Consider the following 19,698-nt stretch of genomic DNA (forward strand, 5'->3'; position numbering starts at 1 on the left):
ACTAAGTTACTGCCTATACAGTACAGAAGGCATTTTAATAACATAACTGTTCGCAACAAATATCCATTGTCAAGAATTGATGATTTGTTTGATCAATTTCAAGGAGTTATATATATCTCTGAGATTGACCTGCGTTTAGGGTACTATCATTCGAAGATAAAAGAGGAAGACATTTTAAAAATTGCCTTTCGTACTCTCTATAGATACTATAAATTTTTAGTAATGTCCTTTAGTTTGACAAATGCGCCAGCAATTTTCATGGATTTGATGAACCGAGTCTTCGAACCTTTCTTAGATCGTTTTGTTATTGTCTTCGTCGACGATATATTGGTGTATTCGAAAAGTGCTACGGAATATGGGTATCATTTGAGAATTGTGTTGCAAATTTTAAGAGACCATAAGCTCTATACTAAATTTTCTAAATGTGAGTTTTGTCTTGATTAAGTGACATTTCTAGGACATGTCATGTCGAAAGATGGAATCATGGTAGATTCGAAGAAGGTTGAAACTATTTAGAAGTGGCCAAAGCCTACTACAGTGACGGAAATCCATAGCTTTCTAGGGGTTGGCCGGCTATTATTGGCGATTCATCCAGAAATTCTCAAAAATTTCTACACCATTAACTAAGTTAACCCAGAAGACTGTATAGTTTCAATGATCAGAATCTTGTAAGAAAAGTTTCCAGACGCTTAAGGCTTGTTTAATCTCATTGCCTGTTCTTGTTTTACCTTCCGGGTCTGGGAGATTCTCAGACTATTGTGATACATATCGGATAGGACTTGGTTGCGTATTTATGTAGCATGGGCAAGCTATTGCCGATACCTCGCGACAACTTAAGAAGCATGAGCAGAATTATCCAACTCATGCCTTGAAAATGGAAGCAGTCGTTTTTGCTTTGAAAATTTGGAGACACTACCTTTATAGTGAGACCTGTGAGATCTATATCGACCACAAGAGTTTGAAGTATATATTCCAACAAAGATTTGAATTTGATGCAACAGAGATGGATAGAGTTGCTAAAAGATTATGATTGTACCATTTTATATTATCCTGGAAAGACAAATGTTGTAGCAGATACCCTTAGTAGAAAATCTATGGATAACATAGTTCATATCACTCTTGCAAAGAGACCAATTGTTGAAGAAGTCCACCAATCGAAGGCTGGTAGAATCTAATTTAACCTTGGAGAATTAAGAGTTTTCTTAGCACATGTTCGAGCTCAATCTTCCCTGATAAAATAGATCAAAGATGCACAAAGTGATGGCTCGAAGTTAAGAAAGCCTATAGAAGATGTTCGTAGTGAAAAGAACTCATACTTTCTCTTGATCAAGATGTTTTATGTTGTGGTCGCCGCTTATGTCTGCTAGATAACTACGACTTGAAGAAAGTTATTTTGGAGGAGGCTCACAATTCTAAGTACACATTAGACTCCAACAAGATATATCAAGATTTGAAACAACTGTTTTAGTGGGAAGGCATGAAGAAAGATATGGGAGTTTTTGTTTCTTATTACTTAACTTGCCAACAGGTTAAAGGTGAACATCAAAAGCCTGTTGGGTTATTACAATAAATTGAAATACTTGAATGGAAGTGGAAAAGAATTACGATAGATTTTGTAACATGTTTATCTCATAGCTTTAAGAGTTTTGATTCAATTTCAGTAATTGTGGATAGAATGACGAAACCAGTCAACTTTCTTCCCGTAAAAACAACTTTTAGTACAGCTCGGTATGCTCAACTTTATGTTAATGAGATAGTTAAGCTACATGAAATTCCAGTGTCCATTATTTCAGAGAACCTTAGGAACTCGTCTGGATCTTAGCACAACTTTTTACCCTCAAACCGATGGACAATCAGAGAGAACGATTCAAATATTGGAAGACATGTTAAGACGTTGTGTTCTAAATTTTAGTAGGAATTGGAATAGCTATCTACCTTTTATTGAATTCTCTTATAGTAATAGTTATCAAGCCAGCATTCAGATAGCACCATTTGAAACTCTTTATAAAAGAAGATGTAGGTCACCTATTGGGTAGTTTAAGATTGGTGAGGTTAAACTTTTGGGGCCAAATTTGGTACGAGATGCAATTGAGAAGGTTCGCTTAATGAAAGAATGTTTATTAGCAGTTCAAAGTAGGCAGAAGGCTTATGTTAATAATGGAAGGCGTAACTTAGAGTTTTCAGTGGGTAATCAAGTATTTCTTAAGGTGTTGTCTATATGAAAGGAATGATGAGGTTTGGAAAAAGAGGCAAGCTTAATCTTCATCACATGGGTTTATTTGAGATATTGGATAGAATAGGTACAGTTGTTTATCACTTGACATTGCCGCTTAAGTTGTGCATGATCCATCCAGTATTTCACATATCAATGTTGCACAAATATCTTCCTGACTCATTTTATGTGTTTGCACCACAAGCCATAGAGTTAAAGCTAAGGAGGATTTATCATTTGAAGAGGAACCATTGACTATAACTGATCGCCAAGTAAAAAAACTACGTTCTAAAAAAATAGTATTGTTCATACCCTGGCCCAATAATAAAGGCCCAGGTCCAAATAAAAGGCCTAGTCCAGAGGATTGAGCCTTGCTGAACGCCAACCTTCGTACTAAGAAGTTGGTGTTAAACCCGACCTACTCCAAAGAAGTCGGAACAGAGGATAGCTGGCAGATAAGCACTCATTCAAATGAGTAACTGCCCCTAAAATCTCTCTAACTACTTCATCGAGCCATATCTTAACCTCCCTAAGATAGTGGGACGGTTAGTATCCTAAAAATATGGCACTACTCCAACAGTGGTTATTGGCTCACCACTATAAATACACTGACTCCCCTCAGGTATCTCTAAGCCCAATACTCTCTAGACCTGCTCACATCCTTGCTAACTTAGGCATCGGAGTGTCTTTGCAGGTACCACCCCCCATTCACTCACGTACACAAGTCGGAAGGAGGCTCCAGCGTGCAAACCAGCTCGGAGACTACCATCCACAGGCGATTGGGCTAACTAGCGCCATCCATTCTATTAATCTCCGGTTACCTACCGTAACATTGGCGCCGTTGCCGGGGACCCGAGAGATCATCCATCGATGACGGACAGATCCCACGAAGAAGGCCATGTGGAGACAGATTCTGAGCAAGAGAATCTGGACACAGGCAATAATGATGTGGACTTCACCCTCCACCAAGAAATTGATAATCAGCACAGGGAAGGCACCTCCGGAGTAAAGAACCCGAAGGTGAACTCCTCAGAAGGGCGCGAGTTCGAAAAAGAAGGACCACCCCATGTAGCTGAACTCATGGGATTAGTCCACAGCCGCCTGGAACAGTTAGAACAAGAGCGGGAGCGACAAAAGAAAACTGAAAAGAGCCTGAAAGAGGAGATGAAACGACGAAAAGAGTTAGAAAGAAAACTCTTAAAGTTAGAATCCTCCCTCAAAGGTCGCAACTCCCGGGACGAACAAGAAGAGCCACCCTTAGGTGGGGAGGATCCTTTCAGCGAGGACATAATGAGGGCAAAGGTTCCAAGGAACTTCAAAAGCCCTGATATGGACCTTTATGACGGAACCACGGACCCAAAGCATCACCTAAGCAACTTCAAAAGTCGGATGTACTTAGCTGACGCTTCCGACGCTACGCGATGCAAAGCCTTCCCGACCACTTTATCGAAAGCAGCGATGAAGTGGTTCGATAGCCTCCCCCCGAGGTCGGTTACTAGCTTTGAAGACCTCTCAAGGAAGTTTTTGATGGGGTTCTCGATCCAGAAGGACAAGGTGAAACATGCACCGAGCCTCTGGGAATAAAACAGGAGGTCGGAAAATCTTTACGAGCCTATATGGAAAGGTTCAATAAAGCATGTTTGGAAATTCAAGACCTGCCCACAGAGGCAGTCATAATGGGGTTAGTCAATGGACTCAGAGAAGGTCCCTTCTCGCAATCCATATCTAAAAGACACCCCGTTTCTCTAAGTGATGTACAGGAAAGAGCTGAAAAGTACATCAACATGGAGGAAAACGCCAAATTAAGAGACCTGAGTTGGCGACCTGGGCCCCCTCCCTCAACAAAAGAGAGGGAAAGGGAAACCAAGAAAAAGGAAGAACTCGGTCTCGAGAGGCCAAGAAAATATCACTCTTATACTCCCCTAAAAGTCTCTATAGTGGATGTATACAGAGAGATTTGTAACACTGAAAGACTACCACCCCCTAGACCCATTAAAAATAAAAAAGGGGGAAGCCGCAACGATTATTGCGAGTACCATAAAATATATGGTCACTCCACAAACGACTGTTACGACCTTAAAAATGTGATAGAAAAGCTGGCTAGAGAAGGTCGGCTTGATAGATATCTCATAGAAAGGTCGGACGGTCATGGGAAGAGAAAGCGAGACGATATGGATAGAAGAGACCCACCACTGCAGACACCAGAGAGACATATCCATATGATCTCAGGAGGGTTCGCGGGAGGGGGACTTACCAAATCCTCTCGCAAAAGACATCTCAAAAGAGTCTACCAGGTCGGGGAAGAGTCATCCGACCTCCCTACCATTTCGTTTACTAAAGAAGATGGGCAAGGAATAATCCCTGGACATGATGATCCAGTGGTAATAACTATGATCCTAGCCAATGCCCATCTCCACAGAACCCTAGTAGACCAAGGAAGCTCAGCGGACATCCTTTTTAAGCCCGCTTTTGATAAACTAGGGTTGGATGAGAAAGAATTAAGAGCCTACCCCGACACCCTATACGGATTAGGGGACACGCCAATAAAACCGCTAGGATTTTTGCCCCTTCACACCACTTTTGGGAAAGGGGAAAAATCGAAGACTCTGAGTATAGACTTCATAGTCATTGATGTGGGGTCAGCATATAATGCCTTAATCGGCAGAGCTACCCTCAATCGACTCGGAGCAGTGGTATCCACTCCCCACCTCTGCATGAAATTCCCGACCTCAGCGGGAATAGCTACGGTAAAGGGAGACCAGAAATTGGCGAGGAAATGCTACAATGAAAGCCTAAATCTGAGAGGAAAGGGCAGAGAAGTTCATACGATAGAGCTCAGTGGCGCAAGGGCCAGAGAAGAGCTACGACCACAACCGGGAGGAAAAACCGAGGAGATACAGGTCGGTAAAGAGGAAGGGAAAAATACTCATATAGGAGCCAACCTAGGGGAAACCCTAAAACAAGGATTGACTAAGCTCCTAAGAGATAACTCCGACCTCTTTGCCTGGAAAGCCTCAGACATGCCTGGGATAGACCCCGAGCTCATGTCCCACAAACTCTCGGTTTATCCGAGATCCCGACCTATACAGCAAAGAAGACGCAAGCTCGGCCCAGAACGAGCCCTAATAGTAGAAGAACAAGTACAGGCACTCCTGGAAGCTGGCTTCATCAGAGAAGTCAAGTACCCAACATGGCTAGCCAATGTAGTGCTACTCAAAAAACAGAATGGCAAATGGAGAATGTGTGTCGACTATACCGACTTAAATAAAGCATGTCCCAAGGACCCTTATCCCCTACCAAGTATTGATACCCTAGTGGACTCCAGCTCGGGGTACCAATATGGACGCCTACTCGGGATATAATCAAATCCCGATGTATAAGCCCGACCAGGAGAAAACATCATTCATCACACCCAGAGCTAATTTCTGCTACGTGGTCATGCCATTCGGATTGAAGAATGCAGGAGCCACATATCAAAGGTTGATGAATAGAGTGTTTTCCCCTCACCTGGGGAGTCTGATGGAAGTACACGTCGACGACATGCTGGTAAAGACCAAGAAAAAAGTCAACCTCTTGACAGACCTCTCTCAAGTCTTTGACACCATAAGGCTGCACGGGATGAGACTAAATCCCGCAAAGTGCGCCTTCGTAGTGGAAGCAGGGAAATTTCTAGGGTTTATGCTAACACAAAGAGGGATCGAAGCCAATCCCGACAAGTGTAGAGCCATCCTAGAAATGAAAAGTCCGACTTGTTTGAGAGAAGTCCAGCAGCTGAATGGCCGACTTGCAGCCCTCTCCAGATTTTTGGCAGGGTCGGCACTGAAATCCCTCCCACTATTCTCCTTACTAAGAAAGGGATGCCAATTCGAATGGACTCCTGAATGCGAGGAGGCGTTCCAGGAGTTCAAAAAGTTTTTAAGCCAACCTCCTATTCTAACCCGACCAGTATCTGGAAAAGACCTCATCCTGTACTTATCCGTGGCGGACAAGGCTGTCTCATCGGCCTTAATAAGAGAAGACGAGGTCGGACAACATCCAGTTTACTTCATCAGTAAAGTTCTACAAGGCCCTGAACTAAGGTACCACAAACTAGAAAAGTTTGCCTACTCCTTAGTAATAGCCTCACGAAGGCTATGACCCTACTTTCAGGCTCATACAATAAGAGTCCGTACAAACCAACCCATGAAGCAAATCCTCCAAAAGACGGATGTTGCAGGGAGAATGGTCCAATGGGCAATAGAGCTCTCCGAGTTCGACTTAAGATATGAAACTCGGACCGCGATCAAAGCCCAATGCCTCGCCGACTTCGTTGCAGAATACGCAGGGGATCAAGAGGAAAAACCAACTACATGGGAACTCTATGTAGACGGATCCTCCAACAAAACAGGAAGCGGCGTAGGCATAATATTGGTAGATGAAAGAGGAACCCAGATAGAAGTTTCCTTAAAATTTGAATTCCCAGCTTCAAATAATCAGGCAGAATATGAAGCCTTGATTGCTGGATTGAAGCTAGCAGAAGAAGTCGGTGCTACAAAGGTGATGATATACAGCGACTCACAAGTGGTGACCTCCCAAATAAGTGGAGAATATCAGGCAAAAGACCCTAATATGAAGAGGTACTTGGAGAAAACTTTGGAACACCTTGGGCGCTTTGCAGAAACCGAGGTCAAACACATAACTCGGGATCTAAACAGCAGAGCGGATGCCCTATCCAAGTTAGCAAGTACCAAACCAGGAGGGAACAACAGAAGCCTGATCCAAGAAACCCTCCAGGAACCCTCAGTAGTAAAAGTAGAAGACAAACAAGAAGTACTTGAAGTAGTCGGTTTAAACCTCGGATGGATGAACCCCTTAGTCGAATACATGAAATTCGACATCCTCCCTGAAGAGGAGAAAGAGGCTAAAAAGATCCGAAGGGAAGCACAACACTACACCTTGGTAAGACATATTCTCTACAGAAGGGGGATATCAACACCACTATTAAAGTGTGTACCGACCTCGAGAACTGCCGAGGTGTTGGAGGAAGTACATAGTGGAATTTGCGAAAACCATCTCGAAGCAAGGTCACTAGCCAGGAAAGTAATCCGAGCTGGATTCTATTGGCCAACCTTGCAGAAAGATGCCACAGAATTCGTGAAAAAGTGTCAACCATGCCAGATGCATGCAAATTTTCACGTGGCTCCACCAGAAGAGCTTATCAGTATCACTTCTCCATGGCCTTTTGCAAAATGGGGAATGGACTTGTTGGGTCCTTTTCCCTAAGCGCCAGGACAAGTCAAATACCTGATCGTGGGAATAGATTATTTCACAAAGTGGATAGAAGCAGAACCATTGGCCACCATCACCGCTCAAAGAAGTCGGAGGTTCCTCTACAAAAATATCATCACAAGATATGGGATACCTTATTCCATCACCACGGATAATGGAACCCAATTCACCGATGCTACCTTCAGAAGCCTGGTAGCCAGTATGAAAATCAAACATCAGTTCACCTCGGTGGAACACCCACAAGCCATACATGGGTGGGTACAGCAGGGAGGTGAAGATGCGATTCCTCAAAGTGTGGATCGGAAATGAGAGTGTTCCAAAACTTCGAAACGCACTTGAGGCGACCGAGTTGTTTGAGCGGAACCCTAAATAAGATTCTGTGAATCAGATTAAGAGGGAGAATATCGTGAATGCTCTTGCTCTTGTGATTCTCATTCTGCTGCTGTTGCTTCTTCTTCTCCATGGTCGATTGCTGTTTTGGTTTGTTCCCTGTTGTGTGCTTCTGCTTCTTCTTATCCATGCTTGAATGGAACGCAGTGCTTTCCGCAATTCACTCAGCCCCGCGATTTGAAATTGCGTTCAAAACAGAATACCAAGGTCCAAGGGAAGGGAAGAGTCACTTTTGAATTGGATATTGGAAAAAAAATACTTATTTTTTAATTATTTTTTTAAATTATTACAAAACTTTTTTCTTGGGAGAGTATATATTTGAGAAATTTGAATATAATTTATTGTTTTGAGAATTTGAATTTTTTTTAACAAAGACCTAAATTTTTTATATTAGAGTTGTACAAAATTATATTTTTATTTTTTATTTTATTTTTATATTTGTTTTAGTTGTCATATTTTATCTTCTTTTATGGTGTTTTTGGTTTGCAAATAATTTAAGAAAAAGTTAAAAAAAAATAAATAAAAATGGAAAACATAAAAAATATAATATAAAATTATGAATTAATTTCATAATCATGATATATTGGTATGAGAGATTAAAAAATGAAGAATAATAAAAAATTATAACATGTATAAATTATAGAATTTAAATATTTATAAATAAAATTTTTTATAATTATTATTATGACATTTTTAATGTACATGTTTATTGCATTTAATTAGTACTTTATGTTTTAATTAAATAATATAGATAAGAGCTTTTTTTATTTTTTAAAAATTTTTACAAAAAAATGATTGGTTAATTCTTATCTTTTGTCAAGTTATTAAAACTACTAATGTGACATTATTAATAAGGAAAAGATAACTTATATGTAGAGTAAATTGGTTTATATGTTATAAATAAATAGATATTGGATACTCGTTGGATTTTTATTTTTTTTCTATTATCTTGAATTTTTACATGTTATGAATATAGTTTTGGTTTATATGTTATAAATAGATATGTACTGGTTTTTATGTTATAATTTATAAATATAGTTTTGGAGTTAAACAAAACTCAAACCTATATGAAACTGAATTTGCAAATTTTAGTGTGAGGGAGATGTTAAATATATTAACCGACTTTTACCAGAATATCTATATTTACTGAAATTAAATGCGTAAATATTTGTTTACTAAAAGAGGTAAAAAAAATTTATATTGGATTGTTATTGGTGTTTTTGTTAATATTATGATATTTTGATATAATACAATGATATAAGATAAAAAGAAATTATTAATAACGATTTTAAATAAGATAAAAAAATAATAGAAGATAAACGGAAATCGTAAATCACAATTTCATATAGGATAAAAAAATACAAAATCGTAAGTCACGATTTTAATTTTAAATTTTAAAATTTGTAATTTAGAATACACCTATTTCAACGTATTATACAACTTCATCTATGGTATAATAACATAACTAGCGGCTAAGAGAGATTGAAAGACTAAAGTTAACAAAATGGAGGTTGCAAACCTGCAATTGCCACTACAATTAAAACAACTATTTGACTCAATTATTAGCACAAAGCTGATCTTTAATTTTTTTTAGCTCAAGTATTCTGCACTCAGCCAAAGTAGAAAGGTCTGAATTGCTTCTGCATTCATCTTCAAATATAGAAAACCTACATCTTCACATATAGTTACTTCTACTCCTTTATATTATTATTATTATTATTATATAGACTTGTCTCACTCTCACATCAGTTGAAACATATGAACAACCTACATGTATGCGCATGTGAACCATGAAAAGGAGGAGATCAGAAAAATTCCTGTTATATTTTGATATCATAGCTATATTCTATTGACATCATCATCAAAATTTTCTGCATATATAATTCTATCAACTCCATTCTAATTAATTACTTAACATTGTTTCAATAAACTTTGTTACTTTCTGTCTGTTGGTGCAAACTAAGTTACTGCCTATACAGTACAGAAGGCATTTCAATATCACTCAAACACAGCACAAATGGGTTTTCTATCTGGTTTTTCTTGCTGCTTCCAATCTTCTTCTGGTGATAGAGGAACACGTATCTTAGAAGAACAACCATCATCCATTATAAGTGAACTCTGCCGTCAGTTTTCACTTTCAGAGATGCAATCAGCAACAAATAACTTCCATAATTCTTTTAAAGTTGGAGAAGGCTCCTTTGGCAATGTCTACAAAGGTTATCTGGAAAACAGTTCTACACCAGTTGCCATCAAACGGTGCAAGAAGGATTCAGTTTTTGGTCTTTCCAGCTTGAAGAATGAGGTTGTCCAGCTTTCTCAGCTGCAACACCCCAATCTCATCTCCTTATGTGGATTCTGCATTGAAGGAACCGAGTTGGTTCTTGTATATGATTACATGTCTAATGGTTCCATTCGTGATCATCTTCATCGTGGGAACATCGATCCACTTACATGGAAGGGGAGGCTTTAAATTTGCATAGGAGTGGCGCGTGCACTGCACTATCTTCACACAGGAGCCAAGTACACTATTATCCACCGGAACATTAATACACGTCTCATTCTTTTGGATAGTAATTGGGAACCAAAAGTTTCAAGCCTATTATTATCCAAAAGGGGAGCACTTAGTACTTCAAAGTCATTTGACAAGGGTGGAGTCAGATGTGAAGGGAACAATAGGGTATCTTGATCCGGATTATGCAGCAACAAATATGTTCACTGAAAAATCAGATGTATTTTCATTCGGCATAGTTCTATTAGAAGTTGTGAGTGCAAAGTCGGAACGCGAGATTAACAGAGAATACTTTCACTTTCAAGGCTTTAGTCAGTCACTGAGGTCATCTGCAAATGAAATTGTTGATGCAATTTTTAAGTCTAAGATTGATCCAGATTGTTGGAAAACATTTGTTGACATCACTAAGAGATGCTTGCTTATGGATGGAAGGGAGAGGCCAGACATGGGAGAAGTGGAGATGGAACTTGAACATGCACTAAAATTGCAAGAGGAAGCTGATGCCAAGAATTAACTGCTATAATTCTGGTAAAAAATATGATTTCCTTAGTTGAGTGGTTTGTCTGAATTTTCAGAAGATATGTTTGGCAGATGTAGTTCTAAAATCAATAACTTGTTTCAATCCCATGGTCACTGAAGTGGCTGTTCATGTAGCAGATTAAGAAACAGAAAACAAGAGTTAAAGTTTGTGCTTATGTTAGTTTCATGTAACTGTATGTGCTCTTATCTTATCCCATAATTTCATTTTTTCCAAGTAAATACTTGCAAATGTAAACCAATGAAGATTTAAGGTGAAAGTTACTTGGGTATATATGTCTAAGGAAAACAGCAACAGTTTAAGTGGATTTTGGAAAAGTAAATAGATAAATAAAAAAGTAAATACAAGAAAACTTGTAATTCGGAAGGTCCTGTTTCATTCTCATTTTTTATTAGGAGAGTTCATCATGACAAGGTCAACACCCAACCCATAATAAGTGAAGAAAATGACAGTAGCACAATTGCAGTCAATCAAGGGAATCATAATGGAATTGGAAACCAAACAAAAGAACTCAACTTTTTAGCTCTCTTATTGAATGAGAATCTAACAAGATAAGGAACTACCTTAGAAGAACCATTGAGATGGAGTAGTAGATTACTGATTACAACAATTGAGAAAGTTCTGAAATTTTGTCTCTGCTTTCATCTTCAGCAGATCAGTATTCAGGTATTTGACTTTTCCTATTTCAAAAAAAAAATAGAAAAAATTGGTAACTTATGATATTGGTTCACAAATTTTGGTCTTTGCTTCATAATTCATTCCATAGAGGTGATTAGCTGTGAAAATCGGGATAAAATGTCAGTAGGATCTTTTTTTGTGTTTGATAGCCAAACAGGTATCTCAAATTGGAATCATGCTTCTCAAGTGTATAAGCTTTCCTGTTTCAAAGAAGACAAGCTCATCCAAGAAGCACTCTTCAACGGTTATAGAATTGTTATGCCATCAATTTTCCCTGGAAGATCTTAAAAGATCAACCGACAACTTCAACCAGAAATTAATAGTTGGAAAAGGAGGTTTTAGCACCGTATACAAAGGATGTCTCAAACACAATGGTGGATCAGACCATACAATTGCATTAAAGCTCAAGTGTTGCAACTCCAACCAGCATTTCCTTGAGTTCATGAAGGAAATTGAGTTGCTATGCCAGTTTCATCATCCTAATTTGATCTCTCTTGTAGGATTTTGCAACCATGAAAAGAAAAAGATTATTGTGTATGAGTTCATGTGCAATGGCTCTCTTCATGATCACCTATACAATAGGGACAAGAAACCACTATCATGGCAGACAAGGCTAGAGATATGTATAGGAGTGGCGCGTGGACTACACTACCTTCACGCTGGAGCCAAGCGCTCTATCTTTCATTGTGACATAAAACCTAGTAACATCCTTTTGGATAGCAATATGGTGCCTAAGGTCTCAGACTTTGGGCTTTCATTGCAGGGACCACTATCTACTTCCAAGCCAAAACCAATTGCAGTAGATTATGTTGCAGGTAATTCATTAATAGCTTACTGCAAACATGTAATTAAATAATTCAACTAATACTCTTATTTATAGGTACATTTGGATACTTAGCTCCTGAGTGTTTCCAACGCCTGACCGTTACAGATAAATGTGACGTTTACTCCTTTGGTATGGTTCTACTTGTAATGGTATGCATGAAGGAGAAGGATTTGTTTCTTAACAAGGCCAACATGTTAGGTAACCAACATTTGGAGGGGAAGAGTGAAATCAAATACTTAGAAAAGTTCATTGATGATCAAGTTCAACCATGGAATGTAATAGCCTTTATGCAGCGATTCCCAATCGAAGAGATCATTGATCCAACCCTCAGGGGAAAGATTGTACCAGAGTGCTGGGAAGTATTCATGGATGTTACAAAAAGATGTTTGATGCATGAACCTGATGAACGACCAACAATGGGTGAAGTAGAGGTGTTGCTTGAGTATGCTTTGTTATTGCAGGCACAAGCAGATATCAAAAAGAACAATGGTTGTTATTCTTTATCATCCACCACCATTATAAACTTAGGTGAAGTCATTTGTATGCATGATATTCATTTAGAAGAGCTGATATTCCATCAGTTTTTGCTTGCCGATCTTAGGCGAACAACCTTCGACTTTGAACGCAGAGTCATCGGTAGAGGAAGCTTTGGTACAGTATACAGAGGTCGTATCTTACTAAATGGAGCTACTTATCATTCAATTGCAATTAAGAAGTTGGATTGGTTATCTATATGTGATAGTGATATACAGTGGAATTTAAAAGATATTGAGAATATTTCCCAACTTCGCCATCCTAATTTGGTCTCTCTTTTTGGATTCTGTGATGAACTTGATGAGAAGATTCTTGTATACATGTATATTCCCAATGGATCTCTCCATTATCACTTAAATTGGAATGAAGAAGCTCTAACATGGAAGAAAAGACTAGAAATATGCATTGGAGTAGCAGAAGGATTGAGCTACCTTCACACAGCATCTATTTTTCACCATAACATAAAACTCAGCAACATCCTTTTGGATTATGATATGTTGCCCAAACTCTCAGATTTTGGGCTCCCCTGGTCCAAGAAAATTCATGCAGGTGACTTTCTATTTTCATTTTTATCTTCTCAAAGCAAAAATACTTATTTAATCATTTGTTGTTGTTAACCACTCACCAATTCTATGGCTTATTACAGAAGATTATGCTGCTCCGGAGTTGTTACAAGGACATGATTTCACAGATAAATGTGATGTTTATTCGTTTGGTATAGTTCTCTTAAAAGTTGTATTAACAAACAAGCTACCAATTGTTGAAGGGGTTATTTATCTCAATCTAGAGGGAAAGATTGCACCACAGTGTTTGGAAGTATTCTTGAATATCACAAAATGCTGTTTGAAGTATGAAGCAAATGAGAGACCAACAATGAATGAAGTGAAAACTCAACTTCAACAAGCTCTGGCACTGCAAGAGGAGGCAGATTCCAGCACAAGTGGTGATTACAACTTGTTATCTGTGATCTTTGATCCTCCGGTTGGTGGAAGCATATATTATTAAGAACATTGCAAGTGTGAGAAGGGATTGAGAATTGAAAAAGTAAATTTTATAAGCTAAATAGTATATAATAATATGAATAATGTGAACCGCTTATATGGTTCTATCCTTTTTGGTAATTTCACCTCTCACAGAAGAACACCCTTCTTTGATATTTCTGCCACCACCTTCAGGTTATTTTCCATTTTCACAAGTTATTTATTCATCAAATTAAGTTCATTTATGTTGAATCTTTTTAACCATTAATGAATTCTGAGCTTAAAAAGAATCCCCTTTCTCTTATGCTTCATTAATGAAGGTAAAAGATAATAGTAATGTTCTGGGCACCACTTTAATGATCAATGATTTGATAATATTTTATTTGAAAGATGAATAATAGAATAAAAAGCAAGGTGTTTGTGGAATCTCAGTGAAACTAAAGCTTTATTCCCTTATTATTTCTATAACTGATTTCACAAAGCAGAATCTATATTAGATTTTAGAAAATTGACATGTGTGTGAGTCCCAATAGAACAGAAATAACCATTAGTCTAATCTATCTGTACATGATTGACAGTGTCTCAAATTGTCATAATGGTTCTGAAATGTTTATGCTTTGGTGATTGGAAGAAGGGGAATGCAAGTTGTTCATCTAAGAAACAATATCCAACAGTTATAGAAGAGCTATGCCATCCCTTTTCCTTTCATGATCTTAGAAAGTCAACCAACAACTTTGACCAGAAACTAATAATGGAAGAAAAGACTAGACATCTGCATCGGAGTAGCACATGCTCTACACTACCTTCACTCTGGAGTTAAGCTGGCTATCTTTCATCGTGACATAAATCCAATTAATATTCTTTTGGATAAGAATATGATGCCAAAACTTGCCATAATGTGTTGAACTACTTAATTCAACATGAAGAGCACATTCTTGAGGAGACACTAGATCCAATTCTGAAAGGAAAGATTGCGCCAGAATGTTGGCAAGTATTCACTAGTGTCATACAATGTTGCTTGGAGTACGAAGCAGATGAGCGACCAACAATGGGGGAAGTAGAGGTATTGCTTGAGCATGCTCTCTCGTTGCAGCAACAAGCTGATATTATAACGAATGCTGCTCGCTATACCTTATCATCCATTACCCCTTGTTATTGTCAACAGCCATATAATGATCATGAATCACTACCCAGATAGTGCTGGATATTTTTTTACTCCAATCATTAGACTTCAACAGCTACACTCACCAAATCAATAGGTTTTATGGCTGCTCTGTTTTCTTTTCTTTATTCTCGCTCTAAAAACACAGTACTTATAGATCTAACATAGGTTTGCACTAAATGAGGCGTATCCTGTTGCACTTGATTTGTGGTGATCTATCGATCAATATGTAACATATCAAATAGATTAAGCAAAGAAAGAATACGAAGAACTTATTGCTAGTACAGGTTATTAACTTTTGCTTTGCAACGTTAACCTGCATTTTGCTTCAACGATCAATGTCCCAGAAATCAACGCAAACTAAAGCTCTGCTTAGAATAAAGTTTAATCAGGTCTTAGTTCAATGAATTATCCACTTTCGTTTGTGAATTTATAATTGCAATTGTACAGTGATTTACATTAAAAGTACTGCAATATTAGCATCAGAAATTAAATAAACTAGGAAGTACCTTAATAAAATAAAGTTGAAAGCCATACATATATATAAATGTAAAATTTACACCACTATAGCAATTATATCAACATGCTACAAGGTTTCATTACCAGATAGAACAAAAGATAAGGTGATAATAGAAAATTTAACGTGGTTCAATTAACCTACCATGAAAGAAAGACCTAGGAGCACATGCTCTATGAACAATGAAGAATTCAGGTGGCAAACACAAATATTCCGTAGTAATTTAGAAAGCAAATTCAGTGTAACAGTAATAGAGTTGGCTTTAGAGAGAAAATTAGACTAAAGAGAGGGAAGAATTTGAGAAGAAGAAAGGAGAGCAGAGGGGGAATTTCAGAAGGGAGTGAGGTTACCACTGCATAGTTACCACGCAAAGTCATCCAGGGTTCTATTAATGACCCTCCCTCTCGTGCTTCTCCTGATTTCTTGAATTGAAGGATCGTTTGACAGCTGTCCATTCCCAATAACAACCTTTTCCCTCTCACTTGTTAGTGCTGATTCTGCATGACCTTCATTCACGTACCGTTTTTCATCTTTATTCCTTACATTCTCACTAGGGACTGGCACGAGACTCTCTGTGTATACAATGTAGTTTGTGCCATACTGAGACAACCGACGAGAACGATCTTTAAAATGTTCCAGATCACTATAATCAAAACATTTGAGTCGGAGGAGCTCTCCTCTGACATTATATTTGGCAAACCTTAAGTAGAGATCTATAGATTTCAAAATAGAATCTAGTGCAACAATGTCACTACCATTGGATAAGCATAGAGGCGCAGACCGTCCCCGAGAAATCTGATAGAAAGTCCAAGATGAATGCACTTTGTATTCTTTCATCACCCATATGTTAGTTTTATCGCGATCATAAGAATACAAGGCCAGGCACCCTCCTAGTAGGACAAGATGAGTGGGATTGAGATAACCCATCACTTGTTCAGGCATAGATATAGTTGAGAAACTCCTTTCCTTCAAATCAAATATAAGAATACTATAAACTCCAACATTAAGAGTGCAGGACGACCAATGAATAGCGCCATTCAAGAAGAACCCACGAGATTTCCAGTTGCTCCTACCCAAGGGTTTGGAGAGTGCAAAATCAAGATTAATCCATGAATTGGTTCTCAAAGACAGGCAATCAAAGTGCTCATGGCCATTCTTATCCTGAGAAGCTACAACAACTAAGTAGTCATCCTGTGAGGCATCGTAACCAAAACCATACAAAATCGCACTATAGGGAAACATAAACCACTTGCGATGACTACGAGAAACAATGTGAGAGTAGGATACTCTTTTGCTGGATCCAGTCACTGGATTCCATACGACAAAAAATTGCGGGGCTCGGTGTAAGAGAACAAGCCCTCTGCAGGAGCACATAACTTCAAAATCATAACGTGTTTTCATCTTGAAAGGGAGAGATACCTCTTTTACTGCAGTAGCAGAATTGTAGTCGTGAAATACTGCGTCAATGTCAACGGAGCAAGCCTTGGAGTAGTCATCTATGAAGAGGCATACATGGGTGGGTGCGGCAGAGAGGTGAACATGCGATTTCGCAAAGTCGGGATCGGAAATGAGAGTGTTCCAAAACTTCGAGACGCACTTCAGACGAGCAAGATGTTTGAGCGGAACCCTCAGTAGGATTCTGTGAATCAGCTCAAGAGGAAGAATGTCGTGAATGCTCTTGCTATTCTCATTCTGCTGTTGCTTCTTCTTCTTCTCCATGGTCGATTGCTGTTTTAGTTTGTTCCCCGTGTGCTTCTGCTCCTTCTTCTTATCCATGCTTGATTGCTTGGAATGGAATGCAGTGCTTTGAAATTGAGGAGTGCTAGGGCCAGAGGTTTTGTCACTTTTGTGATTTTCTCCACAGAAGGGAAGGGAAGAGTCAGTTTTGAATGGACTATTGAAAAAAAAAAAAAACCTTAATTTTTTATTTTTTAAAAAAGTAATATTTTTTTCTAGATATTAAAAATATTTTTAATTTTATTTAGATAAAAAAAATATTTGTTAGTTACATAAAAGACATGTCCAAAAATAAAATCTGTATGATTTTTATTCCTAAAAAGCTTTCAAACTATATTCATAATTTTACAAAAATACAATATATTTATTGCAATTATACATAACTAAAAGAAACTTATTACAATTGTGATTGAAATAAGGAAAGAAAAAAAAATCTACAATTAAAACAAAACTCATAATCGACCATAAAAAAAATAATGCTCTAAAACTAATCTAAAAAGAAAAAAAATGTACTTGAAAAATATGCTACTAGCAGAAATGTAGAATTGAGCTTTGAAAAGTATGTTTGGTCTAAATTAAAATGATGCTAAACGTAAAAAATTTTGAAAGAATATATAAATTTGGATTTTATAAAATAAAAAAATTTAGTAAAATAATAAAATAAAAAGTTTATTATTATTAAATTTATAATTTTTATTATATATAACTATGTGAGTCCTATTATTTTCATTTAAATATAATTAAATATTTATTTTCTCACTTTGTCAATTAAAAAAAAAACTCATAATTGACCACCAAAATAAGAAAATGAAGCTCTAAAATTAAATGACTGGAGAAAAAAATACTTATTTTAATTTTCGAGTGTTTTTAACCTAAATGAGAGTAAAAGTGGAGAGAAATTAGAATTAAAAAAAATAGAATTTAAAGTGTTTTTATAACTATTAAAAATGTTTATTTATTCAATCTTTCTTTTTAAAATTGAATAAAATTTTTTATAGTGACAAAATTAATAAAATAATAAAATAAAATGTTAATTATTTCTAAATTAAAATAATAAATAAAATATATATTTTATTAAAATTATAAAATTAATAGTGGTTAATTTTTATTTTATTATTTTATTATTTTATTATTTTTTTACTTTAAAAGATTTAAATTTTTTAAGTCATTAGAAAATTTTTTATGATAATAATAATAATGATTATAACAACAATATACAACACAATTATCGTTACAAAACATGGTGGGCACATTGTTATAGATATTGTTATCCCAATTGCAAAATAAATGCTAATTTTATTGCAATCTAAATGACTAATGTCCAGTTTGAATAAACAACTTAATTAAATTCTTTTTAAAAAAATAGTTTAAATAATAAATGACTATATTAAAAGTAACTTATAAATAAGTTATTTTGTTTTTTGATTTTTAATTCTAAAAATACTTATTTTATAAAAATATGGTAAAAAATAGTAGTATTATAAGAGAAGTCATTTTTTTAACTTCTCTATAAGTTTTTAAATAGCTTCTTAAAAAGCCGCAATTTAATTTTGAAAATTGCACCAGACATCAATACTACTACTTTTTATAAGTTAAAAGCTCAAAAAAATTACTTTTAAAGCTTTCCAAACGAACCCTAATTAAGGAATTAGATTTTGAGCCGCAAGCCATGCGCAAAGAATTTGAATTATAATTTTTATATATTATTTTTTATTAGATTTTATGAAATTTTATAAATAAAATATTATATATTCATATGAAGAATTTAATCAAGTAATTGCAATAAATAATGTAGTATTGAATTTTTTATTTAATCATGTATAAATATATTTGAAATTGTCAAAGGTTGTAATATATTAAGTAGTAAATTTAAAAAAATTATTGAATATAGCTTTTTATTTTTTATTTTTTATTTTTATATATTTTTTTTGTTGAGTTGCTACTTGTTGATGATGTTTATTTTGTTTTCCTCTGCTTAAATGATTAAAGTAAAATATGCTTGTCATTTAATTTGTACTGTTGATTGTGTTAGTTCTTCTTTTTCTTTGTTGCTGCAATTTGTTGATCCATTTGTTTTCATTGTTGGTTGTTGGATGTGTTTTGGTTTTTTCCTTTCCAGTGTATTTATTGATAATAGATGTTTATCAGATGATACTAATGTTGGTGAGTCTGATTTTTTTTAAGGATATAATTTTGTTAGTAAGTGTCAAAAAATATGTAAATATTAAATAAGAGTATTTATTTGTAACATAGAGTTTAATGTTATGATTTAATATTAATACTTGTTTGATTTATTTTAAGGATATTTCTGATTAGACATTACTTTGTGAAACAAATGTTTTTCTCA

General features: G+C 36.2%; 3 protein-coding genes across 6 annotated transcripts; 2 read left to right on the forward strand and 1 right to left on the reverse strand.

Annotated features, from left to right (window-relative positions):
- Positions 1–9,887: 9,887 nt before the first annotated feature.
- Positions 9,888–10,893, forward strand: LOC130975848 (receptor-like protein kinase FERONIA). The gene is made up of 2 exons (XM_057900576.1): positions 9,888–10,299; positions 10,442–10,893. The coding sequence occupies exons 1-2, from the start codon at positions 9,888–9,890 to the stop codon at positions 10,891–10,893; spliced, it is 864 nt and encodes a 287-aa protein (XP_057756559.1).
- A 504-nt stretch (positions 10,894–11,397) lies between these two features.
- Positions 11,398–15,360, forward strand: LOC130976199 (uncharacterized). 4 transcript variants are annotated; one of them, XR_009084631.1, is made up of 6 exons: positions 11,398–11,583; positions 11,745–12,410; positions 12,476–13,504; positions 13,602–14,130; positions 14,514–14,998; positions 15,101–15,358. XR_009084631.1 is itself a non-coding variant. In XM_057900984.1 (4 exons), exons 2-4 carry the CDS (start codon positions 11,771–11,773, stop codon positions 13,958–13,960), a joined length of 2,028 nt encoding a protein of 675 aa, XP_057756967.1. In that variant the 5' UTR covers positions 11,398–11,583; positions 11,745–11,770; the 3' UTR covers positions 13,961–14,279. The 4 variants fall into 4 exon arrangements, 1 of the variants encoding a protein (XP_057756967.1); XR_009084632.1 differs by having other exon boundaries at positions 12,527–13,504; positions 14,514–15,360; XR_009084630.1 differs by having other exon boundaries at positions 14,514–15,359.
- A 190-nt stretch (positions 15,361–15,550) lies between these two features.
- Positions 15,551–17,456, reverse strand: LOC130976200 (uncharacterized). Its single transcript, XM_057900985.1, has 2 exons — positions 17,034–17,456; positions 15,551–16,775 (listed from the first exon to the last, which is right to left on the reverse strand). The coding sequence occupies exons 1-2, from the start codon at positions 17,388–17,390 to the stop codon at positions 15,975–15,977; spliced, it is 1,158 nt and encodes a 385-aa protein (XP_057756968.1). The 5' UTR covers positions 17,391–17,456; the 3' UTR covers positions 15,551–15,974.
- Positions 17,457–19,698: the final 2,242 nt, after the last annotated feature.

The sequence above is a fragment of the Arachis stenosperma genome, chromosome 4 (assembly GCF_014773155.1).
Source record: "Arachis stenosperma cultivar V10309 chromosome 4, arast.V10309.gnm1.PFL2, whole genome shotgun sequence".
NCBI lineage: Eukaryota > Viridiplantae > Streptophyta > Magnoliopsida > Fabales > Fabaceae > Arachis > Arachis stenosperma.

What these genes read in the sequence shown, in the direction of transcription:
- LOC130975848 (XM_057900576.1), top strand. Translation starts at nt 9,888, where the DNA reads ATGGGTTTTCTATCTGGTTTTTCTTGCTGCTTCCAATCTTCTTCTGGT. An exon ending in CATTCGTGATCATCTTCATC is followed by an intron (nt 10,300 to 10,441) that starts GTGGGAACATCG and finishes TCTTTTGGATAG; the next exon opens with TAATTGGGAACCAAAAGTTT.
- LOC130976199 (XM_057900984.1), top strand. Translation starts at nt 11,771, where the DNA reads ATGCTTCTCAAGTGTATAAGCTTTCCTGTTTCAAAGAAGACAAGCTCA. An exon ending in TGCAGTAGATTATGTTGCAG is followed by an intron (nt 12,411 to 12,475) that starts GTAATTCATTAA and finishes TCTTATTTATAG; the next exon opens with GTACATTTGGATACTTAGCT. An exon ending in GTCCAAGAAAATTCATGCAG is followed by an intron (nt 13,505 to 13,601) that starts GTGACTTTCTAT and finishes GGCTTATTACAG; the next exon opens with AAGATTATGCTGCTCCGGAG.
- LOC130976200 (XM_057900985.1), bottom strand. Translation starts at nt 17,390, where the DNA reads ATGGATAAGAAGAAGGAGCAGAAGCACACGGGGAACAAACTAAAACAG. An exon ending in CTGCTACTGCAGTAAAAGAG is followed by an intron (nt 16,776 to 17,033) that starts GTATCTCTCCCT and finishes GTAGCTTCTCAG; the next exon opens with GATAAGAATGGCCATGAGCA.